General features: G+C 36.6%; 2 protein-coding genes across 2 annotated transcripts; one reads left to right on the forward strand and one right to left on the reverse strand.

Moving 5' to 3' along the window:
• Positions 1-437: 437 nt before the first annotated feature.
• Positions 438-12,312, forward strand: LOC306866573 (growth arrest-specific protein 2-like; the record flags this gene model as incomplete). The annotated part of the gene is made up of 7 exons (XM_079411834.1): positions 438-443; positions 627-768; positions 1,813-1,842; positions 2,779-2,842; positions 3,556-3,748; positions 3,877-3,984; positions 11,896-12,312. 7 exons carry the CDS (start codon positions 438-440, stop codon positions 12,103-12,105), a joined length of 753 nt encoding a protein of 250 aa, XP_079267960.1. The 3' UTR covers positions 12,106-12,312.
• A 1,067-nt stretch (positions 12,313-13,379) lies between these two features.
• Positions 13,380-16,977, reverse strand: LOC306866766 (small VCP/p97-interacting protein-like). The gene is made up of 5 exons (XM_079412106.1): positions 16,808-16,977; positions 16,505-16,592; positions 16,110-16,160; positions 14,980-15,093; positions 13,380-14,473 (listed from the first exon to the last, which is right to left on the reverse strand). The coding sequence occupies exons 1-5, from the start codon at positions 16,828-16,830 to the stop codon at positions 14,459-14,461; spliced, it is 291 nt and encodes a 96-aa protein (XP_079268232.1). The 5' UTR covers positions 16,831-16,977; the 3' UTR covers positions 13,380-14,458.
• Between the last annotated feature and the right edge of the window lie 250 nt (positions 16,978-17,227).

Raw genomic sequence — 17,227 nt, forward strand, 5'->3', positions numbered from 1 at the left:
CACTGCAACGTTCCATTGGCACACAATTCATAACCAAGCGAAAGTAAGTTTCCTTTGCATACTTGCATTACATTGTTAGTTCACCCAAATATTTTATCATGATTTGCTCACCCTCATGTCGTACCCAACCAATAAGAATTATTATATTTTTTTTATATTTGCTCACTGTTCATTCAAAGTACACACAACAACAATTTGTACACTTCAAAAAGTATGTTAATCCATATCAATCAAGCTGTTTAATTCAAATCTTATAGATACATATTCACTTTATATGATGAATGGATTTCATTTATGCTTTTATCCACATATAAACATCACATGATGATCAACACATCTACATAGAGCTTGTCAAATATGGTAAACATGGAACCTCAAACATGCTTGCTTCATTTGTTTTCCAAAGATGAACAGAAGTCTTACAGTATTGGACCGACATGAGGGTGAGTAAAAGATGACTGAATTTAAAATTTTGGGTGAACGATTCCTTTATGTTTTTGGCCTTTAGAATGTTTGGAGTGTTTAGAATTCGTCACCCTTCTCCTCAGGGACATTCCTCGAGCATGTGAGACATTTTAAATGCAAATAACTGGCACTGAGTAACACAGGCAAATTCTCTCTTTCAGTCGATCCCCAGTCGCAGGATTCCCTGCCGAGCCAGTGCTGCATCTGGTTCCTTTTTCGCCAGGGATAACACAGCCAACTTCCTGTCATGGTGTCGAGAGATGGGCGCGGATGACACCTGCCTGTTTGAGTCAGATGGGCTTGGTGAGTCTTTTAAACAAATCCAGCTCTTACACAGCAACAAAGAGTTATGAGTAATGAGTTATCAATCCTACAATAAAAATAATTAAGAACATTTGCCAGTGTCTCCTCCTCATTTACAACCTATCTTTTTAGGTTATACACCTTACCTTAGACCACAACTTTTTTAGATTTTTTTACTCAGATCACTATCCATTAAATGTCTGTAATTCTTACGAGTTTCTCTCATTTTATGATTAAGCTTTTTCTGAGCCAGCTTTAAACAGAATTTGACATACACAGATCTGATTTCATTATGCCTGTCAATATCTGGATCATACAGCACCTCCCAGTCAGTACAGAGCCTTTCCATATCTCCACTTTTTCTTAAGACCAAAGTCTCACCAACTATGTTATAGTTATTTCTTATCATTTCAAGTTAAATTTTTTTTTTTTATATATATATAAATTATGTAAAACGTGTAAAAAAAAACATATATAGTTGTGAGCATTTAAGATTCACAAAATGTTGCTTTGACATTGTCTGACATTTTTTCAGATTGCTTAAAATGTTTGAGATCAGAAATGTGGAATTATGGAACATTATGGTGGAAATACTGAAAATATTTAAAAAAAGAATGAAGAACAAAAGGTAGACATTGTTCATAGACAAATTAAATAAATGAGAGTGTGAAAAGTGAGTTTCTACATTTTCTAAAATTTCATGTGTCCAAAAACACAAATACATTTGAAGGACATTTCTGGAAAGTCACACGCCTAGCTTGTAATATGTTCAGATGATGATCATTTGTTTCGCTGTACAACTCCATTGTGCAGAAATATAATGAAACTTGGGGATTATTGACTGAAATTGGAAAATGTCAGTTACAGTCTTTGGCTGGAACAAATAAAGTATTTTTTTTGTTGTTTATTTTTTTTCCTGCATTTCTAAGAATTGTGGTTTTCTAGACACAAACTATGCTGGTGAAAGAAAGTCCTCTTCTGTGTAAATGTGTAAACAGCTTTATGATGTGTATGAGGATGAGACATCTCTCTGTCATGTGTCAGATCCAGGCACACAAACGTCAAAGGCTCCAGGTAGATTGTTGCGCAGCTTCAGCTTCTTTATGCTTTGCTTTCAACATGTCCAAGACAGCTGGAGAGAATAACAAGTCTGCTGGAACTACAGAAAGAATGAGAGAGAAAGACAGGATTGGGTTGTCTAGGGAGTACAGCAGGGCAGTGCAGCGGAGTGTTCTGAATGCAGAAAGAATTGTTTCTCTCCCACTGTTATACACAATAGAAGCTGCTTTTTTGTGGTAAAATGTGTTGTATGTAGATGTATTTGTGAGAAACTCACAAATACATCTACATACAACACATTTTACCACTAACACACTCACATGTCCTAACATGACTTTCATTTGAATATTCAGAAAAATCTGCTTGGATACCCATGAGATTTGAAATGCAAACCAGTGCAGAGGAGATTTATCAAGGGTGTGTTGTGCTTGTAAATCTGTTCTATACACCAAAAAAAACGGATTAATCATCAAATTAGCTCGCCTGTATGGTGTGCAAAGGGTGTATGATGTGGTAAAATATATGCTGTTCAACCAAACTTCAATAAAAAATATTTTTCCCTTTTCCCTCTTTAGAAATAGCTAAATGAAAACATGGATGCGTTATGTTCAGGTGGGATGTTCTGTGGTTTGATGTGGAGATTACAGATTTCATGCATGTTGTGTTGTGTTGCCATCACTCAACTCCACTGGATCATGGGAAATGTAGTTTGTGTGCTCCACAATGCCATCTGAAAAGCATGTGTTGTTCAATCACTGTTTGCTGAAAACACACTGAGAGAACATTAGCTGTCAGTGAATTAGTATTTCATCATCTCTGTGTCATTCTCCGGTCTCTTGGTTTCATCATTCAACCACATTGATGTTTTTCAGTAGTTCTTTTATACAGTATGTCAGTACAAGATGCAGTGTCTGTGTTATGTCTAATGGGTTTATATTTATGTTCTTCTAGTTTTACACAAACAGCCAAGAGAGGTTTGTCTATGTCTTCTGGAGCTGGGAAGAATAGCATCCAGGTAAATTTGATTCAATTCAATTTAAATTTATTTATATAGTGCCTTTCACAATACATGTTGTAAAGCAGCTTCACAAAAATGCCTTGTTTCAATGTTGTGATCACAATGTTTTTCTATTATCGGTCAGAGATGAGCCCAAATGGCTTAAATAATGTAAAATATAAAATAGTAATGGTCACCATAATACAGTACATACGTATATAGCCTGTGTACTTTATATAATAAAGTTTCAGGTCTCTAGTATACAGTCTTTTTTCTAACACACTTAATACTTAAATGGGTATTTCATGTCCACGTACATATTTATTTTTGACTGAGTTATTTATTTATTGAAGATAAAATAGCATAGGTACAGAATAGGATTATGGGATCTAAAATATGTTCATGAATAACGCATTAATAAGTGGTAGTAATATGCATGCTTAATAATAGTGAGAATTGTTCTTTAAAATATACTGTTACCATATACAGTATAATATAATAGAAAAAGCTGTATATACTGTCTCTACTAGTCCAAGTAGGCACGGTTATTGGTTATTGGCTAAAGCCAATAGTCTCAAAATGGCGAAATAATGGCAAATTAATTCGCAAAAGAGACAAATCTACATAGATTTTTGCCTGATAATTTCAAAATGTATTGTAAATGTGGTTAATTATAAATGAGTGCTTATTTTAAATCAGCATCTTGTTGTGAATGGTCACTGTTGTTGCAGGTATAAGGTTGAGCCGCCTGGACTTATAAAGCTGGAGAAAGAGATCGAACAGGAAGAGAAGACACCTGAACCTCCGCTCTCACCTGTACCTCCCACTTCCAATCCTCAATCTCCTTCTTTTTCTCCATCCATCTCTCCATTCAACAAGACCAATTCCAGCAAAAAAAGCACCGGCAAGCTACTGGATGAGGCTGTGCGTAACATCCCTTCTCACATATCACTCTTGTTATCGGGAGCACTGTAAATTTTAGACTGACAGATGTATATTTCCTTTACCATGAGAATTTAACATTTTCATTTAACATGTAACGTGTGTTCCAGGTGAAGCACATTTCTGAAGATCCACCCTGTAAGTGCCCAAATAAGTTCTGCATAGAACGACAATCACAAGGCCGTTACCGTGTTGGAGAGAAAATGCTTTTCATCAGAGTGAGTATAAAACAAACGGTAGTCAGGGTAGATGCCATATTTACAACCCAGGCTCAAGGGAAATACATAACTCTGCCTACATGTCTGAAAAACGATTCCTCTACATACATTTCATATCTTTTCTGACATAGTAAACTTGCTCAGTAGCTCACCTGATCGAGCACCCTGCGATGCGGAGCAGCTCAGGTATGAATCTGGTAAAATACGAGTAACAATGCTCCACCATAGAGCTCATATAAGGAAGCGAAAATGCAGTGATTGCTACAGCAAATGCATTTGTAACTCACATTTGCTTTTTCTCGCATTATCGGTTAGGTTTAGTGTAGGTGGTAAACTAATTTAAAATGCTATAGAGTGTTAACCTGTTATTGCCACTTACCGGACATCTCTTTTCCGGTCTACCATGATACGTATGACAACCAATGGGCTTTTGGCATCGAGGCATTTTAATGAGGACAAGTGCGAGTACAGGAACGCAGTATCGGTGCATTTTTAATTTCCAGTGAGCCTGGGTTGTATATTTAGGTAGCATGTTAGCATGTTGCTAAGTTAACACACTCACCCAACACACACAAAAAAAATAATTAAAAATGGACTATTCTATTGTTAGTAGTAGTAGTATTTTTGGTATAATGAAATTAAATATTTATTATCAACATTTCTCTTGCCGTCTGTATCAGAGGATACAGTATATGCAACTGTGTCACATTTGGCCAAATGTATTTTATAGTGCTAACACCGTCCTACAGTAATTTCTAATGCAATATCCTAAATTAAATGGAACCTCACGTGACTCATCTGAAACGCTCTTCATAGGCAACAAATATGCAACCACAAAAACAGCGCCCCTCACAAGTGATTCCAGTAAAGTTAGCATGTTGCTAAATGCACACTACCTTAATGTTGCACACAATACAGCACCTTTGATCCCTTGACATGATTTCTAGATAGGCAGGTGAACCTTATAATATCTACTGCTGTGTGATCACGTTCATTATTGTGTTAAACACGCACACAAGCACAGCAGTGGGGCGTCCCATAACAGCACATTCTGACAAAGACTGATTAGTGAGATGGGCCTGGTCACCATGGAAACCTGTTACTTGGCAACACATGACTAGAAGATGCTTTAGATCTGAGCTATCCTCATCGTGTATCTGCATTCAGTTGTGTTTTATTACCCTAAGCTGTGCAGTAATACACTGATAACAGCTCTCTTGAGTGATCACAACATCACTTCCATCATTCATAGCTCATTAGAAACAGGGTTTAATGGGTGTTCTCACTCAATAAAAAAGATGAAGACTGTATTTGTGGCTGGGTCTTAGAAACACCTAGGATGGTAAATCTTTTATGAAATGGTTTTCTTTTTCTTTCTTTTTCAGTTTTTTTTTTTTAATTGAAAGGGGAAAAATCCATGTTGATAATTCTGACATCTTTGTTTATAACAGCTCACCACAATTATGTTTTTTGGATAATAAGGTGTTGTGCTACTGGAAGGAAAATTCCCACACTAGAGTCAATCGCTGTACATTAACTAGACCAACATGACAACTTTTTTTTTCTATTAACAGTTTATGTCAGTCTGAACTGATGCATTAAAGGAACAGTTCACCCAAAAGTTGGCATTTTCATTAAATTTTCTCAGGCCATCTAAGATGTAGATGAGTTTGTTTCTTTATCAAAATATATTTGAAGCATTACATCACTTGCTCACCAATGGATCCTCTGCAGTGAATGGGTGCCGTCAGAATGAGAGTCCAAACAGCTGATAAAAACATCACAATAATCCACACCACTCCAGTCCATCCGGTAATGTATTGTGAAGTAAAAGGCTGTTTTTCAAAAATCCTTTCTCATCAAAATCAATCCACATACAGTTAAAGTCAAAACTTTACATACTTTCAGAATCTCCAAAATGTTCATTATTTTACCAAAATAAGAGGAATCATACAAAATGCATGTTATTGTTTATTTAATACTGACCTGAATAAGATATTTCACGTAAAAGATGTTTACATATAGTCCACAAGAGGAAATAATAGTTGAATTTATAAAAATGACCCGTTCAAAAGTTTACATCCTTGATTCTTAATATTGTGTTGTTACCTGAACGATCCAAAGCTGTGTTTTGTTTATTTGTTTAGTGATAGTTGTTCATGAGTCCCTTGTTTGTCCTGAACAGTTAAACTGTCTGCTGTTCTTCAGAAAAATCCTTCAAGTCCCACAAATTATTTGGTTTTCCAGCATTTTTGTGTATTTGAACCCTTTCCAACAATGACTGTATGATTTTGAGATCCATCTTTCCACACTGAGGACAACTGAGTGACTCATTTGCAACTATTACAGAAGATTCAAACACTCACTGATGCTCCAGAAGGAAAAACCATGCATTAAGAGACGGGGCGTGAAAACTTTTGAACAGAATGACGATGAGTACATTTTTCTTGTTTTGCCTAAATATAATATTTTTTCATTTAGTACTGCCCTTCATAAGCTACAGAAGATACTTACGTGTTTTCTAGAAGACAAATTAAGTTAAATTTACCTTGATCTTCAAATTCAAAAAGTTTTCACGCCCTGTCTCTTAATGCATGGTTTTGCAGATTCTGAAAGGTGTATGTGAAGTTTTGACTTCAGCTGTATTTGTTTAGTGCTGTTTTTGCTTGTAAACTGCGTTTGATCTGTGCAGATTTCTCTCCTGATTCAGACCAGACTATTTTTCTTTAACTGGGGGAAGAAATGTTATAGATAGACAACTCATATTTTAGCAAAAAGCAACAGTTTGAAACATCTTAATGGTGGATTAGTTTTAAGTTTTTTTTACACACACACAGCTATTTACTTCACAAGATGTTAACTACTGGAGTGGTGTGGATTATTGTGATGTTTTTATCAGCTGTTTGGACTCTCATTCTGACGGCACCCATTCACTGTAGATAATCCATTGCTGAGAAAGTGATGCAATGCTACATTTCTCCAAATCTGATGAAGAAACAAACTCATCTACATCTAGGATGGCCTGAGTAAATGTTTAAAATGTTAGAATTTTTAATGCTGATTTGGAATGACATTGAAATTACATTTGAAATGACAAAATTGTCCGGTCCACTGTTTGACATTCATAGAAGACAAATATGCTCTCACTTTTCGCTCTCTCTCCATGAACTCAGTCATTTGATTCAATCAACTTTAGCTGTCTAGAGCTCATAATTACACGATTAATATTATTCCTCTTTTTCAAGAGCTCGGCTTTCATTTAAAACACTGACTGCACCGATGCATCATGTTAAACCACTGCAGCTGATATTAATTCAGTCGCCTGAGGAGAATCACATTAGTCAGTGCTGGTTTTAATTGCTCTCTAGCTGAGAAATGAAGCAGGCTGCGTCACTGCTGCCCCCTATAGAGGGAACTAACACATTTCATTGATTCTGCACCCAAACCAAAGACTTCACTGCTCCACAAATTCAAAAAGCTCCTTACAGAGAGAGAGAGAACAAAAACATGCATTTTAAAGAAAAGTTAACTCATGTTTTGAAATCAAATTAGGCAGACGTCAGCATGTACAAGTCACATGACACCCTTTTTCTCAAAAACAATTAACAAAACTACACAAAGTAAAGATATCAGACCACATTAAATGCATACCGACCGCGATGTGTTTTGTGAATTATTGGCTGCTAAAATCCTTTTCTTAGCGTATTTTTTGAAAGAATGAATCCCTAAAACGTGTTGCCCGGCAACCAAGGCCAAGTCAAGCAAATCATCTGCTTTCTCCTGGTCGTTTTCCAATGAAATGAGCGAATGAATTTGTCTCAAGGACACATTCCTTTTGTGTTTGTCTTTGAAAGACCTTCCTGTTGAAATACCCCTCAGATTCCCCAGATGGTTTAGTAGAAAGTCTTGTTTTCTTTTAAATACACTGTGTGCTTCAGTGTGTGTCGTTTGGCCCGTTGAACTTTGGCGCTCCTGAAAGAAATTGATTGTGTGTTCCCTATTAAGGGAGGTTTTTTTGTGATAACCTTCAACATCACAGACCTGAGCTGCTTTATATAACATACGGTGTGTTTATATAGGGGTCCTGTAGTGACTTGTAGAGTATGATTGCTAATATATTTGTGGCCTGAGGGCCTTACAGACACCCATCTGGAGAGGCTGACCTGTGAATGTCCCTCTGTCAGCCTGCTAAGAGCCTTATGAATCTTTAATATCATTCCCCCGCAGGGTTAATATGAGCTGCAGCTCACAGTAAGATATTTCTCTGTTGTTGTTTATTGTTTAGTGTTCATTCATTTTTTCTGTCCTCCTCGCGGATCTGTTTTTGAGAGCGTGTCTGTAGGCTATGCTATGGCTTGTTCAGCTCTTTATCCCACAGGAGAGGGTTACGGTGTGTTATCAGAGTGACATTTCGTCATTTCTCACCCGTTATGAAAGATTCTTTAGCAGCCTGTTCAAGGCCGCAGGGATGGAGGCTGTAATAGAGGGATGAATCACAGCTGAATTACTCCAGTGCCACTTTTTATTGGGACTGTGATTAACTATTATTATGTGTATGGTGTATTCTTTAGAGCTCTATGTGTGTGCACTTTGAGAATTGAGCTCAGATTGATTGTTATTGGTTGTAGAAGAAATTAAAATTCTTCAATAATGTATTTGTGCATTAAAATGATGTTGTAAATGTAAATCCAAACCAACAATTCAACATTAAACTCACAAAGAAATGTCATGCTCAAATTTCACCTCAAAATATTTTGTATAAATAAAATTAAGCTTATTTTAGCAAATGCAAAAAAGAGAGCAGCACGCAACTCGCCCTTAAAGGGAGTGGGAGATGAGACTCTGATTGGTTTATTGCACGTTACACCCTAAAAACACCCATTACTCATTAAGAGAATAGGGAAACCCATTTAGACATGTGCGCGGGCACGCTGACCGTTTTCCTGTCGTTAAACTAGAAAAAGTGGATTCGGACATGCCCTGAGTTTTAGTCCATCCGCTAGGATCCTTAAAATAGGGACCATTGTGCTGCTTTGAGATTCAAACAATACTTATTTTGAACTGTTGTATAAAATTTATATTGCATTGGCAACCACACGTGCCAGTATTTAGGAAAAAGTCACTCTTGCTTGTGTGACATTATATCATATAAAAATAATGGAAAGACCCATACAGGGATATTTTTTGCTTTCATAATTTGAATTATAGACTATGATAAAATAAATTGAAATATTGTACTGGTTTTCAATCAACCCCACCATTTGAGGGTCAGTGAATGGTGGTCCACGACACCATCTGAGACTAATAAAACATAAACATAAAATTACTTGGAGCCAAAAAAGAAGGCTTATTTCCTGTATAAATTCTTCCTAATAATTCTTTCCTTAAACCATCTTGATCGGATAATCTGAGGTAATAATAGATGTTGTGACAAGGTAGTGGACTCTTGAATTTAGACCTCTGGGGAATGTAGACACCTGAAAAAATAATTTACAGGAAATACAGCCTCTCATCTCAGCGGCTCGCAGCCGTCTGCCTAGAGGGAGCTCCACAGTGGGAGGTGGTGACAGATCGCTAGTAAAAGGGTGTGATTATGTGGCTGGAGCTGTTAAAGCAGTTTGATAGCAGATCAAATGAGCTTTCATGAATGCCAGGATTAGGCCCAAAACACTCTTTGCAGATGGAAATGCTTGCCCAATGTCTTACTGAACATGTTCTGACCAATGTTCCCTCAAATGTTTTTTTTTTTTCTTGCTGAGCAAAACTTTTCTCTATTGGGCGGACATTTCAGGCACCTGAGCAAAAACATTCTTTATACTCTGTACAACGCACACACACAAAAAAGTGTATAACTTTTAACTTTAATGTGCTATTTATATTTGATTTGACCCTTGATGTAACTAAATGATGTACATTTTAGGTTACCTGAATAAAACATTGTTTACAGTATAATACACCGCCGTTCAAAAGTTTGGGATCCGTAACGTTTTTTAAAGAAGTTTCTTACACTCATCAAGGCTGTATCTATTTGAAAATATATATATATACTGAATATTATTTCACAAAATAATATTGCGAAATATTATTGCAGTTTAAAATTAAAATTTTCTATTTGAATATACTTTAAAATATAATTTATTCCTGTGATCAAAGCTGTATTTTCAGCATCATTACTCCAGTCTTCAGTGTCACATGATCCTTCAGAAATCATTTTAATATGCTGATTTTTAGAAACAGTTGTACTGCTTAATATTTTTTGGGACCTGTGATATTTTTGATAAATAAAAAGTTAAAAACAACAGTGTTTATTCAAAATATTGTTACAATATACACTACTATTCAAAAGTTTGGGGTCAGTACATTTTTCTTTCTTTTTTTAAAGAAAGTTAAAGAAACTTTATTCAGCAAAGGATGTGTTAAATGGATCAAATTGATTGAAGACTTATATTGTTAGAAAAGATTTCTGTTTTGAATAAATGCTGTTCTTATAAACTTTTTATTAATCAAAGAATCAAATAAAAAAGCAACACAGGTTCCAAAAAATATTAAGCAGCATATTAGATCAGCAGCACTGATAATAAATCAGTATATTAGAATGATTTCTGAAGGATCGTGTGACACTGAAGACTGGAGTAATGATGCTGAAAATACAGCTTTGCTTCATATGAATAAATCATATTTTAATGTATAGGTACTAAGCTAGGAAACCAATATAAAAAATTGCAATAATATTTCACAATATCAGTTTTTTTTCTCTCTATATTTTTTAAATAAATACAGCCTTGATGAGCAAGAGACTCAAGGTCAATTATTTATGAAGTTTATAATATAGGCCTAAGTAATATATAATATAATATAGAATAGAATAGAAACAAAAACAGCGACTCATTTGGTGCACATCATTCTCTTTCTATGAAACCTGTAACCGCATTCACTGGTTATAACTCTATTGCGGCTCCAGCTCTATAGCGGTTTGCCCGAGCATTGCAATTATTTCGCTTTTGCTAGAATTAAATCAAATGGCTTTCCCAACTCATTTTTGCGTGTGCGCGGCACATTATTTGTTTTGCGCAGCCACGCATGCAGCTTGAAGACAACATTGGTTCTGACATACTGAAAAGTGAGCCTTAGTAAAAGACTATGAGTTCATGTACTTGCATATGTAATAATTTCCTCTTGGCTCGCTCTGAGGGGGTTTGAACTGGCGGTAGCCAAGGAGTCTAGCGTACTAACAAGGATGTTAATGACCGCAGCAAATCGCATGCTTCTTGTAGCAAGGAAAGTGAGATTTACCTGCACAACTCTATCATACCAGCTGGCCTCCCCCATCTGGGTCACGGCACCACTGTAACTGGTTCCACATGATCCTTTTCCAGCAGAGCTCAAATTGGCGATAACCGGGATGGGAGTTGGGCACACTAATGAGGATGCTAATGGGACTGAAGTTTACCAAGGGATTGACATTAACCCGCACATCTAAAACCAGCTGGCCTCTATTACACTCATATCCATCAGGGTCACGGCACCACTTTATTAAATCAGTTCTACAAATACCTAAGCCTAGCTACTGGTTTTGAAGTTGGATGTACTTGGAAGTGTTGCTAACATAATTCTACAGGCCACAGGCCTCCATTATGTCAGACTTTGCCAACCTATTTGTGATATACAGTTATGTATGCATTAACCCAGATGCAAACCGGGCAAGTCCCATTCAATTACGTTAACATCGCATTCCTGCGGCGCTAACAAACGTACATTTTCAAGGGGGTCAAAATGTTCAATTGCCACGCATCTCACCTCTCGAGCCAGAGATGCTCAAAATAAAGCTTGGGAAGCTAAAAGTGTCTACTTTCACATACTTGCATATGTTTATCTTTCTTGGACTGTAAGTCTTTGTCTCTGTCTCTCTAGATGCTGCATAATAAACATGTGATGGTGCGAGTTGGTGGAGGCTGGGAGACATTCGAGAGCTACCTGCTGAAGCATGACCCATGTCGCATGCTCCAGATCTCTCGTGTAGAAGGCAAGATCTCGCCCATCTCCGGCAAATCTCCCAACATTAAAGACCTCGCGCCTGACAGCTACCTGGTAGTGGCGGCTCACTACAAAAGCAAGAAGTAAAGAAGAAATGTCCTAAAGAAACAATGACTTTAACATAACTTTGAAGCACAGCTCACTGGCTAGCCGTTGTAGATGCCACAAGGACACATGGATTTCTACTGGCTTCTACAACTAAACATTTAAAAAGAGAAAAACAAATCATAATACATAAATAACAGTGTAGATAAGTTAGTTTGTGCATAACAAAGATACTGAACTGGAATCCAGAAACAAGGCTCTTTTATTGTATACCAATTTCTTACATTTCCTTTTAACCTCTTATTGTTTAATTGATTAAATATAAATTGCATAATAAGCTTTTACATTCAATAGTGTCTATATGGAATGAAATCGCTGGATGAATTCAAGTATTCACTTCTACCCTGGTGGCTATTCTTTTCAGTGCTTCCTATACTAACAATATTAATGACTTTTTATGGGAGTATTATTATGTTATGTTGATGTCATGATGTCATATTTTCTGCTTTATTTTATTATACTGTGCTGACCTTGCTCTGTTGGAGAATGTAATCTGCCAGTGTTGGGGGTGATGCATTACAAGTAAAGCAAGTTACATAATCGGATTACATTTTAACATAACTAGTAAAGTAATGCATTACTTTTAACGTTACTTTTTTCAGATAAGTAGCACAAGTTACTTTGTTTTCCTATTCTGTTTCCGTCTCGTGTTGAGAGAAATTGCGAGCGAGGTGCAGAGGAGCTTTCTTTAATTTGACTTAATTTGGCAAAAATCTAACTTTTGGGTTAAGAAGCAAGCCCGGCCCAGGTGAACAAAAGTAGTGCATACTTAGTAGTGCATACTTTCCATTATAAGTAACTACATAATGTAATATTGTAATGCATTAATTTTAAAAGTAACTTTCCCCAACACTGTTCATGCCAAACATCAGAACAGGAAGAAATGTGATGGAAGTGACTATGACAGCAGAACAGTGAGAAACTGCTTGGAATATGAAAACTGCTGATCTCCTGGAGACCGTTCTGGATAAGGTCAAAGGAGAATGGCCAGACCTTGGATCACAACAGTGCAAAGCAGAAGAACATGTCTGGATGAACATCACATCAATCTCCGGAAGTCAGCAAAGAAAAGAAAACCAGTAACATCACTTCAGTGTAATCTCCAGAATAGGTAAGGATGTTTTCAAGCACCTTGCTGAATCGAGGTGTAACTAATAAAGTGAGCACTGTGTGTGTTTTTGCAGCATAATAATACTGAAGAGGCCAGAGTTCATCAGTTACACAGCAAAAGAGATTGATAGTAACAAATGCTTGGCTGTTCGATCAAACACAATCTTTATTTAAGCAATGACTCTCTGCAGATGTGCTTCTAAAACAGTTCCTGATCCGAAAGTGTTCTGCTGTCCTCTACTGGTAATCATGAACAATGCAATACTTTGATTTATTGTTATACAGTGTCTGTATGTTGATAAGCCATACTGAATGAAACCTGGGAAGATATATCAGTTCATTATTTGGTTCGAAGTTGCTGTAGGCAGAGAAAACAACTCATGAGCACAACATAAAAGAAATGCATTAAAGGCAATATGATAAGTTTCAATAGCTCAAATATATTCCACACTAACCACTATAGCTCAGGCTGCTACAATCACTGCTGCACGGCCTGGACACATGGATGTTGTTTAAATGCGGTAAATTAAGATTTTCTTAACTGAAAACAACCAAAGCCCTGTGTCTGATAAGATAAAGTGATGAACATTCAATTGGGTTCATAAGAACAGCAAGTCATACAATCAACAGGCAGTGAAAGTGCTAACTGACATAATATCCATTATTATTATACCTCAAGTCCTGACCAATCGCAAAATGCACTAGGAGCTTACAATCAAAACACACTGATGCATCAATATAAATGGCTAAATATGTATTAAATTATCCAAAATCCAATATAAAAGATGTTTTTCTGTTGTATAAATGTGTATTAAAATGACATTCGGATCTCAGGATTCTATTAATCGATGTTAAAAATAGAAAGGACATCGGTACAAAAGTTGTGTGTGAAATAATGCATGAACACAAACTGAACAGGTTGTGAAAAAAAAAAAAAAAAAAAAAATTGTTAAAGTCGCATAAACCCACTAGCTAGCCCATCTTGGCATTTAAAGGGGTGTGGCCTGAATGCACTCTGGCCAATCCGAAGGCCTGAAGGATGAGGAGTTTTGTGCAGGAGCTTGGCAAAAATTCTAGTCTCTATGCAAACTCCCCTGGCTAGTGTACACTTCAAAATAAGAACCGAAAGAATGAAGAGTTTTAAGAATCTCTCAAGTCAGGAAATACTGCAGATGAAGTTTGAGCCCCGATGTAGACACACCAGCGATCTTCCCTTCATCCTGTATTAGCCAACCTGCCACTGCAGAGAAAGAGTGAGAGAAACAATCAGGACCTATCATGTGCAATACAAAAATAATCATAATGGTCTTCATGAGTTTGAGGAATTGCCATCAAATATCAATGAAAGACCTAACCTTTAGGAAATGTTGTCCAGCTCAGAGGGTCAAACCAAATATTATATGAAATCTATTTATTTCATATGAGGTTTATATGCAAGTTTGTCATCTGTATTTACATTCCACCCTAATTGTCCTATAAAATGTATGTTCTGTTCTTATAGTTTTTTTAATTGCTATATATATATGCTATATATTTTTTTTTTATGAAGTGATATCGATTCATGCATTAAAATGGAATTGTATTTGGTATAAAAAATAAAATTTAAATAAAAACGGATCATTTCAGAGGACCTCTGACGTGGGACATCGGATACAGACTTTTTGATAAAAAATAAATAAATATGAAATAATAGTAAAAATAATGGGACATAAACTCGTCCTCTATTTGTGTAAATAATGTATGTACCTTTAGCCCGCCGCCTCCAGAAGGTACAGAGTTCATGGCCTGTTTCTCGGTCTCTTCTTGTTTCTTCTTTTTCCTCTCCAAGGCTTCTGGGTTTTTGATACCTCTGTAGGTGGTCTACACACAGATCAGACAAAACACAGCTACCACACCATACATGTTCCCATATTCAGCAAGAGCAACAGTGCATTACAGAGATAAATCAGTCCAGTATTTGCAGTGTGTGATATTATTCAGTGTTCATGTGCCAAATCATAGTGCAGCATAAACAAGCTGGAAATGTGAGTACACAGTGTGCAAAAGCTAAAACTGCCATCTACAATAATACTGGACACTGAAATATAACTGAACAACTAGCTGATCAGAAGAAACATTCATAGCACTGTGCACAAGCACTGTGACATTACAGCAGCAGTAAGAATCGAGCTCATTCTGAGATCACACAGATGTCTGTGGCGGTGTTTCAGCTGTAGAGTGTTTGAGGAGAGAGTAGAATGAAGATTTGTACTTACCGTGCCGCTTTAGCAACTCTGTGCTTTGCCTTAAACCTCTAAGAGACGGTAAAATAGCCCAGCAATCACATGTGGCCAAATTAAAAGCACTACTCCATAAAACACTTTAAAGGATCATGCATTTGTTGCCTTGAAAAAACTGGAGAATGAATAAAAGCACAAAAATGTAGATCGGGAAGTCGTGATGTTCATAACAAAACAGTTTATAAAGTGATACCTACAGATTACAGTAATGAATATATGTTCTGTGGTGCCAGTTCCTTGAAATTTGATCATTCGTGGAAGAGGTGAATGTGTGAAGCCTCGGTGACCACCAACTCAGGTCATCATAATCGCTCAAATCCTGAGTTTGTCCTGATCCAGAAATAATAATGGCGCAGATCTCCACCAATATTTTATAAACGGAGTATTTCGTGTTCACGTTGTGGTCGTTTTCAGCTGAAGTTAAATAAAGTGTTAATCTAACAACAGCTCTTTTCCAAGGTGCTTGCAAAACTTAGTTGTGCTTGTAAATGTGTATTTCACAATATAGAAACTAAACTGAACAGCTATTAAAATGGTTACAGCATGGTTACTAGCCATGTTTGTGTGTGATGCTGTCAGACATCAGTGGTACATCACCTCTTTCTGTCTCTTCTCTGCAGCCTCCGCTAGCTGTCTTCTCCTTGTCTCCTATGGAAAAAAACAAAGAGAAATGTTTTGCTCAAAAACAGACAAAAGTATGGACCCAAGTCTTGGAAAAAAAAAAATTATATATATATATATATAATAAATTTAAAACAATTTAATTAATAAAATGTATTCTTATAATTATTATTATTGATGGTAAATAAATGAACAGTAGTAGACACTGATATAAACAAATAAGTGTATTAACATTTTATCATTAAGTTTTCATTCATAATGTCACGGAAAGCGTTGTATTTGGCTGTAGGATGAACACAGTCACTTTAGTTCTCAAAGTCTAACATTTGAAATATGAACACAGTTAAAGATGAATGTATCACAGTACTCACAGGGTCTGGTGTGACTACTACATCATCCCCAGCTCCACTCAGACAGGGCAAACACATCCCCATACTGACGTTTAATGAAGCACAAACCCTTTTCAGACAAATCAGAGTAACTTTGAGCACCTATGATGAGCCAGGCCGCTGAGATGATGTCTGTAACAGTCTAACAGCGTTTATATGCGCCTATAACGCCTCTAGGAAAGCTGCTTGAACTGAACTAGCGATGTAAACAAAGCTGTGAGCTACTTTAGCCAGCTACCGCTACCGCTAAATCACCTTTACACACTAATGCAACCTTCAGCGAACCTCTTTCTCACGCCTCCCGACATTTCTTTTTCAGTTTGCTGAATAAATACGATGTATTACTTCAGCTGAAAGTGTATCTGTCAGGATGACAGCATTACAGCAGCTCTGTTAGTCGAGGGAAGTGAGCTCAACAGCGCCTTTCTGCCGCATGGAGTCGACGTACTGCCACTACTGTAGCGATGGTAACAGAAGTCTTTTATTTTGGAATACATAATCACACTGATGACATCACTTAACTTCCTCCTTACTATTTCCTAAAGAGCTATGAAAAAAGGCCCATGTTTCTTTTCAGTTATGAGAAATTGTCTAATTTATCTCATGATTTCATATGAAGCTTTTAGTTGATGTCATTGATTTGACCTATTTATTGCTAGGGAATTGTCAAAAAAAAAAAAAAGCTATAATACAAATGGTTTAAAC

The sequence above is a fragment of the Barbus barbus genome (genome assembly GCF_936440315.1).
Source record: "Barbus barbus genome assembly, chromosome: 48".
NCBI lineage: Eukaryota > Metazoa > Chordata > Actinopteri > Cypriniformes > Cyprinidae > Barbus > Barbus barbus.